The 13,534-nt window shown below is 35.7% G+C and overlaps 2 protein-coding genes across 2 annotated transcripts; both read right to left on the bottom strand.

Moving 5' to 3' along the window:
• Window positions 1-6,720: 6,720 nt before the first annotated feature.
• Window positions 6,721-7,927, bottom strand: LOC128514656 (uncharacterized). Its single transcript, XM_053488449.1, has 4 exons — window positions 7,787-7,927; window positions 7,438-7,624; window positions 7,123-7,250; window positions 6,721-7,038 (listed from the first exon to the last, which is right to left on the bottom strand). The coding sequence occupies exons 1-4, from the start codon at window positions 7,925-7,927 to the stop codon at window positions 6,721-6,723; spliced, it is 774 nt and encodes a 257-aa protein (XP_053344424.1).
• Window positions 7,928-7,995: 68 nt separating this feature from the next.
• Window positions 7,996-11,097, bottom strand: LOC128514654 (uncharacterized). Its single transcript, XM_053488446.1, has 8 exons — window positions 10,988-11,097; window positions 10,751-10,835; window positions 9,684-9,768; window positions 9,301-9,438; window positions 9,073-9,218; window positions 8,633-8,769; window positions 8,429-8,522; window positions 7,996-8,040 (listed from the first exon to the last, which is right to left on the bottom strand). Exons 1-8 carry the CDS (start codon window positions 11,095-11,097, stop codon window positions 7,996-7,998), a joined length of 840 nt encoding a protein of 279 aa, XP_053344421.1.
• Window positions 11,098-13,534: the final 2,437 nt, after the last annotated feature.

Below are 13,534 nucleotides of genomic sequence, written 5' to 3'. Positions count from 1 at the left end.
AGAACTAGTCAAACGAGATCTATGGTAGTGTGCATACTGTATGTGCACCTCAATTTAGATTTTTGTACTAAAAAGACCCAAACTACTCAAATACAGAACGTTTAGAAAATTTACTGTTCATAGCTGCCATTATGTAAATGATCCCAAGAAGTAAGTTGATTAATAGAAAATCTACAACACTAAATGGATAGAAATAAAAGATTTTGTCTGCATTGTTCAAAACTCACTCTTTCAATTACATCTTTATGTTTCATACATTGAAGGACCTAAAAAAAAGTCTCAGAACATTTTTTTTTCAGTACAATACATCCTCCTGAAGTTTAAGACAAACCTTAATTTTTTATCCGTTCTACTTTTTAGATTTCTCTGTGATTCACACTCTGATTACCAAACAGGAGTGTATTTGGATGACAATGAAAGAAGTATAACTTGGCGTAAACAAGGTGTAAGATACTCAACTTTATAAAATTTTATTTTTTTGTATTAATAAGTTAGACAGAGAGTTCTGATGTACAGAAAGGCAGGCAGATTTGTATGTGGACTTAACCTTTTAACTATTTCTACAAACTCTTTAACCATCAACGATGGTACGTCAGCTAGTGTACTATAAATTGATTTGCTGAATCATACTATATTAGGTAAATTTTTGGAAATTTGCTGCAGGATAAGAAAAACAGAACATTTCAACACATGGTGGATATAGAAGAATAATCTCCTTTTGGGTGAAAACTGTAGCTATTCTGCTGTTCTATAAATTGTTTTATTATAAAAGCACAACCCAACTGGTTTTATTCCCCACATTAATATTTTACAGTGGCACTGATATAAAAAAAAAAGAAGTAAGAACAACTTGGTGCTACTAGGATGCATGATTTTTAAGTAACTCTCTTTTGAGCATACACTCACTATATTTATCCTACATTTATTCACTGACATTCATATTGGAGTTTGAGGAAATCTGGGTCTAGGTAAAATTCTCAAGACCGCAAAAATAATCCCAGCAGATGCATTATTAATGCCGCAGACCTTTCAAAAACTTTTTTTTCCCCCTGAAGATGTCAGCAAAATATGGACAGTCTTAAGAGGATTACACAACATGTCAGAAATTTACAAGGTCTCAGTCAGATATTCAGCGATCCGTGGCTTATCTCAGTCAGCGCTGCTTCGGTAAATTATTGTTGAGAAGTCTGGGATGGATGCATCTGGGAGAACATGTCACCTAAATGATCTAAGTCTCCTGATAGTCATTTATTTTGGAACTCAAAAAGCAAACAAGTGACTAATCCGACAGATTTAAGACCGGGAGACTGCTAGTTGAGTACATCTGATCATATATTAGAGAATAAATCCTCTTCCATAGTGAACAATTAAAAAAAGAAGTCCAGGAATTTAATACTCACAATGTAGTGCACAAATCAATTACTTAAATAAGACCTGCCATGGGATATTAATTCAGTTGGTATAAAATATACCATAGATAGATAGATAGATAGATAGATAGATAACTTTATTATTCCCAAAGAGAAATTGCATACTGAGCTATGTATGTACAGTGAAGCCTTGGATTGCGAGTAACACGGTTTGTGAGTGTTCTGCAAGATGAGCAAAGATTTTTAATAAATTTTGACTTGAAAAACAAAGTCTTGGTTTACGCGATCAGAGTATCATGTATCACGCATGCGCTTCTTGTTTTGACGCCGAGTGTCATGTGATCTTAACTGAGCCGATGGTTTTTCTCTCTCTTGAGCTGCGGAATTGTGGGTAATCGTCTCCCCTGCTGGGTCTTAGTGCTCGTCTCTTACTGCTATAATTAACATCCTTGCATGCGTGTACTGTTTACTATAACACTGTGACCATGTGTGTGTGCGTGAAACATATTTAATTTTGTGTTTGTAAGCGTGCATGTACTTTTTCTTTACACAAACGTGTGCGTGAGTGTAAAGCAAAAGAAAGTTACATTAAAGAGGTTAAAGATCCCTTTTCTCCCTCTCTGTCATTGTGTGTGCACGGGTGTTATTTGAGACCGTGTCCCTTCACACACACACACACACCCCTCTTAGCTTTAGATACACACACACACACACACACACACACTCTGCTCTACACAGAAACACTGCTCTGCACTGTTCCTTGCAAATTTTTCCGACAAAACTGTCTTTCCATTAATGTGTGTGTGTGTGTGTGTGTGTGTGTGTGTGTGTGTGTGTGTGTGTGTGAAATTCAAATAAGAGAGGAGAAAGGTTTACTGTGTAAGATGAGAAGGGGGAGGCTGATTCCCACACACACACACACACACACACACACAAGCGCCTGTGTGCATAAATGGAAACACTTATCTGTCAGGATTTATTTATACTTTCTTTTATGTAAAGTTCAGGTTAATGTATTTTTTTTTACTTTATATTTTGTATTAATTCTTTTTTTGTATTTATTTTATTGTGGGCTGTGGAACGAATAATTTGAGTTTCCATTATTTCTTATGGGAAAATTTGTTTCCCTTTTATTTACATATGTTTTGAAATACGAGCCCGCTTCCGGAACAAATTATGCTCGTAATCCAAGGTTCCACTGTACTGTATGATTTGAAGGCAGAGATTAGATTCAGCAACAGTCATAGAGGCGGCACACTGTCTTAGTGATTAGCACTGTTGCCTTGCACCTCCTCCTCCTGGGTTCGATTCCCACGTCTGGTCTGTGTGCATGGTTTGCATGTTCTCCCTGTTCTTGGTGGGTTTCCTCCAGGTTCTCCAGTTTCCTTCCACAGGCCGAAAACATGCAAATTAGGCTAAGTGGCATTTCCTAATTGCCCATAGTGTGTAATTGAGTGTGTGAGTGTTGACTAGAGGTCCTACCACAGTCGTACAAGTGGGAATAAATGCAATAGTCACCATTCGCCTCCACGGTACCTAGTTGGACTACAAAGGTTCTTAAATGGATGGGTGGATGGATAGATGGATGGATGGATGGATGGATGGAACAGTCATAGAGCTCTTTGCTATTACCAACTTACAAAAGTAATATGCAAAAATGTACATTATCTCTTGGTTCATGGTTATTGTTTCTAACAAGGCACATGTATTCTAATTTTATACATACGTATCTATATATCTATATTTTTCACTTGTAGTTCATAAACTCATAAATTCACAAATTTTAAAATCTAAAGGAACAACTTTTATTTGATCTTATTTGTGTTTGTATGTAAAACAAGTGGGAACAAAAACCTATTACCGTGAATCCTTGTGAGTCACTGTCAGTGTTAACAAGATGAGTTTTATTTGATACGGTCTCGCACTTGTGGCTTTGTGTAAACAAGAAAATTGGGGGAAGAAAAGGTGTGTGACTGAAGCTTTTAATTGATGCCTATATGATTGAAAGTTGTCTAGGTGATATACATGTATCTTTTACACTATTTTATAGTCTGTCTTTTAGACATTTAACTTTTTTTTAATCATTAATTCAATATTTACCCAAAATTATGTTTACACCTGATTACCAGAACCACTTGTGCTTGCTAGACATTTTAAACAATGATGATTTTTTTTTTCTTTTTTTCTGTGATAATGTACAAGAAAAGCCTGGTGCAAAGTGAGCATCCCAAAGAGGTTGAGGTTAGGGTTCTATACAGGATACTCAAATACACAGTAAATTTTGCAGTGTTAAAATAACTCTTTAGGAGTTAAATTTAACACTGGACCCGAGTGTATTTGGTCCCACTCAGAATTGGTGATAAATTGACTCTTGTCATAGTGTTAAATTTTCAGAGTAAAATTAACTCTGTTTGGAGTAAATAATTAACACTGCTCAACACTGGATAGTGTTACTACAATTTAACACTAACGAAAATTAACTCTAAATAGTGTTACGACAATTTAACACTAAGGGAAAATTAACACCACATGGTGTTAATATTTCACTTTTGTAGAGTTTATTTAAATTTTTATTAGTAAAAAAAATCCCACTTAGAGAGTACAATTTTGAAAACCCATTTTGCGTTGTAATGGGTTAAAATGCTGATCAAATAACTCCATAAGTGTCATTATTTCACTCTCTGGTGTCCCTACTTTTCTCTGCACCAGTGCAAAGTCAACTCTTAGTGTTTTTTTTTTTATTTTTTACATTGAATACATGGAATAGAACAGAAAACAACCGCAATGTACCATTAAAACATTTATTAAAACACTGTCAGGCTTAAACACATACATGACATCTAAAAAACATCACATCTGCATAAAATGGCAATAGGGCACTATATGCAGTGCAGAATCTGTTGTGCCATACTTAATTTGAAGATCAAATGGTTTGAAATAAAACAGTTCGTTAACATTCACTACCTTTAAAACTCGATCTGGATGCACTCTGACTGTAAATGCATGGTAATGGTCATCAAAACAGACTGTTTCCATCAGTGTTCCACAGAGCAATACATTTTCATCTTTCACAGCAATAGTCTTGATCTTACAAAACACTGGCATCTCACATGCTACTTCTGTACAGATAATAAAGTCAGGGCGATACTCTGTGCCATGATGTTTGATCCACTTTACAGAATAGACAAGTTCTGATATTTCCACCCCTAGTTTGGAAGCAATGTCCATGCCACCTTTAAGTCCACTGAGTTCCATCATCTTCCCTGGACCAAGAGTCAATCTGTACTGGCTAAAAGACTCCCAGTGAATTGCCATACAACTCTGGTGCTTTTTGGCTAGCGTTTTGGTGATGTTTTTGAAGCTTTTTAATTGTGTTTTAAAGAATTTGTGTTTCGCTTCATAACGCATACACCACATGTGCAGAATTGGTCCAATTTTCCTTATACACTGTGGGTAATGTATCATTATGTGATGCTTTGGCAACAGATTTTTTTCGGGAAATAATTTTTTGAATAGCTGGTGATGTTCAGTTATTAAATGTTTAAGATAAATGGTCATGCCTTCTGTTATGACTGGTGAAAATACGATGTTAACAATCTGTAGAAGTAAAAGCAAAAGATACCAGTGTTCATCATCTCTCTGCACTAAATCGCCAAATAACAGAGGCATGTTGAGTAACAAGCACCAAGATTGGATGGCATTTAAACCCAAATCGTTGCTTCCACCAAACAATTTGACCATTGGAGGACGGTTCCTCTGCTGATTGTAACCATAATCAAAAGCATGTATTCTACCAGCAAGATCATCAGCACTCAAAAAATTATGCTCAATGTACTGCAGAACAAGTTTTACCTCAAGCTGTGCGACACCTTCTAAAATGTCGTGCATTATATCCACAGCAAAATTGTTTGCTGTGTTGAAATACTTGAGTGAATTTAACAAACACACCCGTTTGACGCCATAAACATGTGGTAGTGTAGAGTCATCTTGTAACCTTTTACAGTGCAGAGCATGCATCTCAGTTGTTCTTAGTCTAACTTCAGGGTTATCTTCAGAAAATACAAATTGAAAGCGATCTTTCTCAAGAACACAGAAACGACAGCAATATTGAGCCCCAAATGACTCCAGAAATCCTAATAAACTGTGTAAGCCAAGGTTATCCCCTGTGACTTGAACAACTGTACCCCTTACACAATTTCTAGATACCGGATTCTTAACCCCCTCAATCTCAAGCACTTTTAGATCATTTACTAGAGGCTCAATTATAGAATTAAAACCATACCGTCTAATATCCTGTGCATGAAAGAGGGCACATAAATGAATGTTATCCAGTGAGGAGTTAAAAATGGGGGGGAAATTCCTTAATGTAAAATAGATAGCACCCAATTTGTGTATACCTTTTTTAGAACCCAAAGGGTTAGCAGTCTCGAAATCATCATAAAATAACTGAATTTGTAAAGCATCTTTTTCTGTGCAAAATAAAGGATTACTTTTAAAATGGGCCGCATCACTTAAATCAACATAAACACCTTCCTTTGGAACATGCCTGGGTTTAAACAAATCAGTAAGATGCGGATTTTGTAAAATTGACTTCAGTGTTTCTAAAATGGGAACATAAGAAAACTTATCTGTTACAACAACTTGATCAAATGTTCCAGTGGTTTTATTTCTCCTGCTATCAAATCTTGTGCCAAGCACTATTTCGGTTGGTTCAACAGTTCCCCATTTCTCTGTAAATAGTCTCTTTCGTTTGGCTTCCGAATTTAACAAAGTAAATGGATTTTCCAAATGTTGAAATGAACTTTCTATTTTCCTTTTAGTTGCAATGTCATGTGGAGACAGACAGAGCAAAGCTGTATCCTGGGCCTGACTGTGAATCTCACAAACTATTTCCTCCATAGATGAAACAAAACCACTTACAGCAGATTGACTTAACCCAGCAAATTTTAGTTGTGCAACAGCAGATGCACACATATCCAAAGTGCTCTTTTTTGACTTTAACAATACAGATGTCGTGGCCACCTCTCTAACAGAGTCAACCTGATCAAATGTTTGAGCACTACTTTGTCCTTCTGCCTCAGCAGTCTCACAGTTGTCAATGGTGTCAAAATGCTGGTCATTTTGCTCAGGATGTTTTGAATTCAAATGTTTCCTAAACCCTGAAAAAGTCCCAAACACAGAACAACACCCTGCCTCTACACATTTAAGGCGAAGATTCTTTCCAGGAACAAAACCATGAACTAATCTGAAGTGCCTAAGAAGCAATTTAGAACCATATAACTCAGCCTGACAAACAAAACACTTCATGAACGCAGAAAAACTTAAACTACTTAAACTTAGCACCTAGCACCTAGCTAAGCAGCCGTGCTCTAACCTCAGCAACACGAGGACTCTCTTTCACTTTGCCAACATCTATGTTGTACACAGTGGTCTGAATGAAAGTGTACATGTTGTGTAGCATAAGGTTGTAAGATGTTCCAAAAACAAAGTGTGCCTTAAACAGTTCGTCAACGGCACCAAGAGAAGAGGTTGACTTGCATGGAATGGCATGCCGATCAAGAACGATGAAGTAGTTGTGAACTGAATTCTTCTGAGGTCCCACGGCCAGGAGGTAGGGTTGAGCAACAGCTGTAATTTCTCGAAGATGCTCCTCAATGTTTGTTCCACTCTGAGAAGGCCAAGCAAATTGGAGAGAGATATCAAAAATATGTTAAATATAAAACAGGAAAATAAAACAAGAAAAAAAACAAACCTTCTTGAAGACAACAAGGTGTTTTTCTGCTTGAGAGGCAGACACCTTTCCTGGTCTTTTCCGGCCTTGGGCAGAAGGTGGGATCAGATGCAACAGAAGTATTATAGAAGAGAGGTCGCTGTCCCAGCCTGTTTACACACATACATTATGTCAGCAAAATCTGATCAATAATGCAAACTGGAAGTAAAGTAAAAGATATAAAAAAATAAAAAAGTAAAAAAATAGAAAGAACATTAAAAATGTATGGGTACCAAATTTTAATCTTAATATTTCTAAATAATATTTAATGTAAAAACCTGATCTTAAACATCTTACCAAAGTTAACACCCTCTTCTGAGTCACCAGTAGGAGATGCAGCTGCGAGCAGTAGTTCTTCCAAATCACTGGTGCTTGGAAGCTTTTTGCACTGCTGAATCACTTTTTTCTTGAATGCAGTGGTCCACTTCTCCAGTAGCTTGCCTGACACTCCTTCTCCAAACATCAGAACAAAGTCTTGCTCAATCTAAGAAGAGGCAGAAAAGGATGTGACAATTTCTTTTTCTAAGTACCAGACAAATCATTATGGATATAAACTCAAGCAAGCAGTAAATAAACTTCCATTTAAACATCAGTACAATTTATTGTATTGTTAATTTGTTAAAAAGTATGATTATAAACACTTTACCAAGCCTTTAATATCTTTGAATCGTGGAAAGACTGTCAATATATCACTGGACTGCATGGGGTCAAGAACCATGTTACGGCGATAGTCGAATGTCAATTTCATTTTCTTCTTGATGGTGTCCTCATCAGAGGAATGGCTCATGAATGCTATTGCTTCCTTGCATTCATCCTCATTCAGGGTGGTCTCTGGATTAAACTCTGACTGCCGTCTTACAGTTGGTCCACCAGACCCCGCTTCAGCAGAAGTTCCTTGTCCTGATGATGAACCACAAAACATTTTAAAAGCTTCAACACTGCACAATGAACGATAAATGAAATTAATCCTTAAAACAGGCAACTTCGCAAGAGAACTCCTGTAAAAGATTGCAAAATGAGCTACATAATCAAAAAAGGTAGATTTCAGAATTTCATCATGTACCTTCAAATGACGCACGTCGTTCCTTAGCTAAGCCTCTCTGTATAGTTTTGAGTCTCCATGCTAAGTACCCAGTACCGCTTTCGCCATCATAATAATGTTCCTTAGGAAAACAAAAATAAAGGTAAAGTCTTTAAATTCAACAGCAAAATACACCACCTATGGGTATGTGAGATCAGCAACATTTAACATGCCAACAAAGAATTAGAATTCAAAGCTGACACTTACGTAGCCATTTTTAGAAAAGGGGTCACTCAGGTAAGGGAACAAAGCCACAATTCCTCTGGCATATTTTTCTTTCACCTGCTTTGGTGGTGATGTACTGCAGTAAAAAAAAGAGATTTTTAGTGTCCTTTGCATGAATTTAAACAACAACAACAATGTAAAACTATAGAGATCATATATACACCAGGTAATGATTATGAAGATTACCCATTCTTTTCTGTCATGTCAGCTGTTAAGATGTTAACCATTTTCCTCCTTGTTTCGTCCCCCAGAGACTTGGTTCGGTTGTATTCATTTATTATATGCTCCCCACCAGGTTTTTGGACAAGAATGGTTTCTACCAACTCAAACAAATAATAAAATGAATAAATATTTGTATGTATATGTATATGTGTATATACATATATATGTATGTGAGTGTATATATATATATATATATATATATATATATATATATATATATATATATATATATACACACACACACACACATACATACATACATATCAGTAAGCCTTAATTTTATAATTTTATTTAAATAAATTTAATTTTTAAAAATACATTTATGAGTTTTAACAGTCTTTTCCATTCTTTTTTCTCTCTTTTTTCCACCAAAATGTAAAAGTGCAGAAAAAAAATTATTATACCTTTTTAGCTTCATCGTCTAACCTCATTCGTTTACTGGAGGAGCTTTCTTCAATAATGACTGTATCCTGTGAGTCACTGGAGTCAATGGAAGACAGGGACTGATTTGACTGCCCATGAGAGGCTTGTGGAGAGGCAGAGCCCAAGTCTGTTTGCAGATGAATATTTATGGGGAATTGTTGTTAATTAGTAGTATTAAATTTTTAATGTGTAATGTAATAAATACAAACCTGCTCCATGTTTTATGGTAAGGACTCCGACTGAGGATCTGACTACATCCTCAAAAACATCATCATCCACCTCAGTCCCTGATTCATCAAAAACCATTACATTCTCTGGTACAGATGGAACACCAAACTTTAAAAATGCTTTAAAAAAAACAAACAAACAAACAAAAAAGCATGCAATTTTATGAGAAAGTATACGGACTTACAAGGTTTTACACAGCAATGATTAACTTTGAACATCAGGGAACAAGCAACATGTGACTATATATAGTCTCATGTAAAATTACTAGACACTCATCAAGTAACATAAATAAATAAAAATAGAAAAATGAATGTAATGGAAGTATATATATATATATATATGTTTTTTTTTTTTTTTTTTTTACCAGCAGTCAAAAATTCCTCCAGGCTCAGCTCAGTTATCTTGACAAATTTTTGGGCATCCCCAAGTTTCACCTTAACTAGCATGATCTGAGAAGTGACAAGAGTATCACACACATTATAGTGTAAAAAGATTTCATGCCCAACATATAAATAAATATGCCCAAAGTAATACTGTTGCAATAATTTACATAGTCACCTCAGTTGGATCTAAGAATTGGTCATACTAAATAGCAAAAGAAATGTCAAATAGTTCAGTAAATACTTACAGTCACTTTTCATCTAGTGATGCCATACAGTTTCTGATCGAAGTTGCCTTAAATTGAGAATGTAAAACAGCGACAATATGTCAATTATATTGCACAACTCAGTTTCATTGTCAAGATTAAAGCACATTTTCGTTATTTTTCTAATATACAGCGTTTAAACACTGCCACTTCTTACAAACAGGATACTAGCACTAACATGTAACGTTCTGACCATGTCGGTTAATTCTGTGACTAACATAGCGGGCGTTTTATTCCTTCGTTGCACAGCTTTAAACCATCGCTAAGCCCATAGCGCGCCTAACGTTAAAACAGAATACTGTATCTAACGTCGTAATACATGTGGAAAATCAACTAAATCTAACGTACATCAGCACCGATATTACATGAATTATACGTTAAACATTGACATAACTTACATAATGCAAATATCTAATTTAAAGTTACAGTCCAAGCTGAAACTTTACAATTTCAACTAACGTTATCCAACATATAAAAATGCCGATGCCCGTTGGGACGTTAGATAATTCAACATTAAAACAACTAAACCATATTCATGTGATATAATGCCAATTGCAACGGAAAACAAACAAACAAATTAAGTTAGATTATTGTCATAATTTGTTTTAGCATTGCATGACGAAAACGCATGAACTTGCCACGACGTTACCTAATCGGAAGTTCCGAAATTAAATCGACAAAACTACAAAAATTGCATCAAAATACAACATATACAGTAACATTAGCACATTTATTTAGATGAAATATTAAAACTGTGTTTTAGTACGTTACTTAAACAAGCTTACCTGTCGATTGGAGCTAAAATAAAATGGCGACCAGAACACTCCTGTCCAGTTCAGATCTTCGCAGGGGGTAGATTGAGGGGCGGAGCTTCACAGAGTAAAGTTAACGACGCAGAAATTAACTCTGCTAGTTATCACCAACACTAGGGGGTATCTTTCACTATTTGTTGTTGAATTAACTCCTTAAGAGTAAAGACAAAGCAACACTGCCGTATTAACACTGCTTATTTTACTGTGTACCTCCACACCACCCATGACTGGTAAACTGTGTCTTTATAGAGCTTGTGTTGTGTACAGGCGTTGTCATGCTGGAACTGGTTCACATACAAGGTTACAGCATACAGAGACATTCTATACAAGTGTGTGTTTTCACATTTAAGGCAGAACCACAAATTAATGTAATGGCCGTTCGGTCATATATTATACATTACATCCCCCCGAGAATGTAAGAAACTAATGCCATTTTACCATGTACAGAAAATAGATGGTGGCCTGGAAAAATCCTTGCAGTATTTTAACATTTTCTACTATATTCGGTTCTGAAATTTACAGTTTTTGTGCTCTGGAATTTTTTTATATGTATCTGAACCAGACAATTTTTCTTACCACTGCTGAGCCCTAGAGCAAGGCCCTTAACACTATCTGCTCCAGGGATGCCAAATCTGGGTTGACCCTGCGCTCTGACCTTCCTTACTGGAATATGCGAAGGTAATGGTACATGTGACAAATAGCTGAATCCTAAGGTGAATCCTAAGGTTCATGTGAAACATTATAAATGCAAATTTCTTTTGGTAGTTTACACAATCATCAGCGTCCTCCACTAGCAGTTCACTTCAGTTCATAAAGACAGTGCCTTCTTATAGTACTGTGACTGACTGTATGAACATTCGAGTTATGAATTTCCACAGATAGAAACAGACCACAGATCTATGAACATTTGCAAATGCGAACATATCGTGGAAGTAGCTCCTGTGTATTGTACAAAGAAATGTCCTCCCCAACGTCTTACCAGGGCTGCCTTTAAACAAGGTCAGCTGACCCTGCTGCGATGCCCCTCATGATTTGGATGCGCAGTCATGCGAACCAACACACCAAACCTGTGTGTTTGATTTTTTTTATGCTTTACATTGTATAATTTAATAATATTAATTTAATAATATTACTTTAGGTCAGGAGTTGAATGATCACTTTGTGTGCAAGAGACATTAGATATACTGTATACGTGACAAAGCTGTATTAGACTTTATCAGACTTACGAACAAATCCAACTTACAAATGTGCTCCCTGAATGGGACTTTTTTAATCAATTAGCACAACTCTTCAGCTAGATAGACTAGAACTAATTTGTGACATCACCTTTTTTGTTTAAAGAACCTTTGTATAATATATGTCAAATCCACATTGCAGACAAAGCCAAGCGTATCAAATGTAACAGCTTCTTGTTGTTCACGTATACAGTATATCTAATGTCTCTTGCACACGAAGTGATTATTCAACTCCTGACCTAAAGTAATATTATTAACTTAATTTAAATAGTGCCTTATCATAGTACAGTAATTAAACATTGTTTTTGTAAATATAAACCAGTGCTAGTGATGGCTCAATGCATCTAAAAGATATTCAACAAAAATGTTTCGTTATAGACTAGTGTTCCTCATCTGTGGTGTTTTGAGTCCCCCAGGACTGAAGGACCAGCTGCCCTGCACAGTTTAGTGTTTCCACAGCTACCAGAACTCCATGATTTAACTAATCATCTAATTAACAGACTTTCCCTGCAAAGTAGACTGCACATTTTATTCAACCATGTTAAATATGATTTCAAACTGCAGGGAACCTTAGTTCAAAGGGATCTGTGAATGGTGTAAGGAACAATTGAACAATGGTTCATGACTTCGCCAGTGGCAGAAATAGAAAATTTCCCATCAGTCATTGTGCCTTGCTGAAGCTTAAAAGGGATTTATGAAGAATTAGTTATTAATTCTGATAATGTTTTAATTTTATTTTTACAGATATATTTGATCAATAAATCCTAACTATTGCATAGTATATTAATCTGTAAAAAATGCAGAATAATAATTTCTCAGCACATATTGTACATTAATCAAATAATTTATTTGTAAGTTGTACACATTTCATTGGTATACGATTTGTAATGGTATCAGTTTTTGTTTTATTGAATGTTTAATTTTATTAGTGTGAAATTTTCACAGTAGCAACAACAGATATACATTTTCATGGTAACACTTCGAGGAAGTAATCTCTGCACTGGTGACGTTACAGGCCGTTCCAAATGAAGGAATTTTGCCAAGGGAAGTTTACTTAAACAGATGTGCAGGGCAGGTGATATTCCACGACAAGAGATAAGAACCACTGTTATAGACAACAATGTGTGTCTGCAGACAATAATTTGCCAAAATGAGTGAAAGTTACTCATTTGTTGTTGTTGTTTTTGTTTTACGGTGGTTAGCATCCAGTAAGTTGCACTACTGCATCTACTATGAAAATAGATGTATGTACCAACAGGCACCCAAAAATTTTACTGAACAAAATGTAAATAAGGGTTAAAGTTCATATATTTATTTAAAAAAAAAAAAAAAACACATTTTTACAAGATTGTCATAAGATTCGGCAGCAATAAAAATGATTATCTCCTTTTTTTCAATATAAATATTGTTTGTTGTTGTTTTTCCCCACAAACAAGGCTTCTAATCTGAAATGCCAATGAATTCTCCAAAAGACTGGATCTCTATCCCTCCCAGCTCCTTTACTCTTCCCCTGAAGCAGATG

This window comes from Clarias gariepinus, chromosome 27, assembly GCF_024256425.1.
Source record: "Clarias gariepinus isolate MV-2021 ecotype Netherlands chromosome 27, CGAR_prim_01v2, whole genome shotgun sequence".
In the NCBI taxonomy this organism is placed as follows: Eukaryota; Metazoa; Chordata; class Actinopteri; order Siluriformes; family Clariidae; genus Clarias; species Clarias gariepinus.
This window is presented reverse-complemented; position numbering and strand designations above follow the sequence as displayed.

Excerpts from the sequence above, each read along its gene's own strand:
- LOC128514656 (XM_053488449.1), bottom strand. The coding sequence starts at position 7,927 with ATGAGCCATTCCTCTGATGAGGACACCATCAAGAAGAAAATGAAATTG. Across the intron at positions 7,625-7,786 it reads TCAAAGATATTAAAGGCTTG|ATTGAGCAAGACTTTGTTCT; the intron begins GTAAAGTGTTTA and ends GCCTCTTCTTAG. Across the intron at positions 7,251-7,437 it reads AGAAGAGGGTGTTAACTTTG|GCTGGGACAGCGACCTCTCT; the intron begins GTAAGATGTTTA and ends GTGTGTAAACAG.
- LOC128514654 (XM_053488446.1), bottom strand. The coding sequence starts at position 11,097 with ATGTCTCTGTATGCTGTAACCTTGTATGTGAACCAGTTCCAGCATGAC. Across the intron at positions 9,439-9,683 it reads GGAGGAATTTTTGACTGCTG|CATTTTTAAAGTTTGGTGTT; the intron begins GTAAAAAAAAAA and ends TTTTTTTTAAAG. Across the intron at positions 9,219-9,300 it reads TACCATAAAACATGGAGCAG|ACTTGGGCTCTGCCTCTCCA; the intron begins GTTTGTATTTAT and ends ATCTGCAAACAG.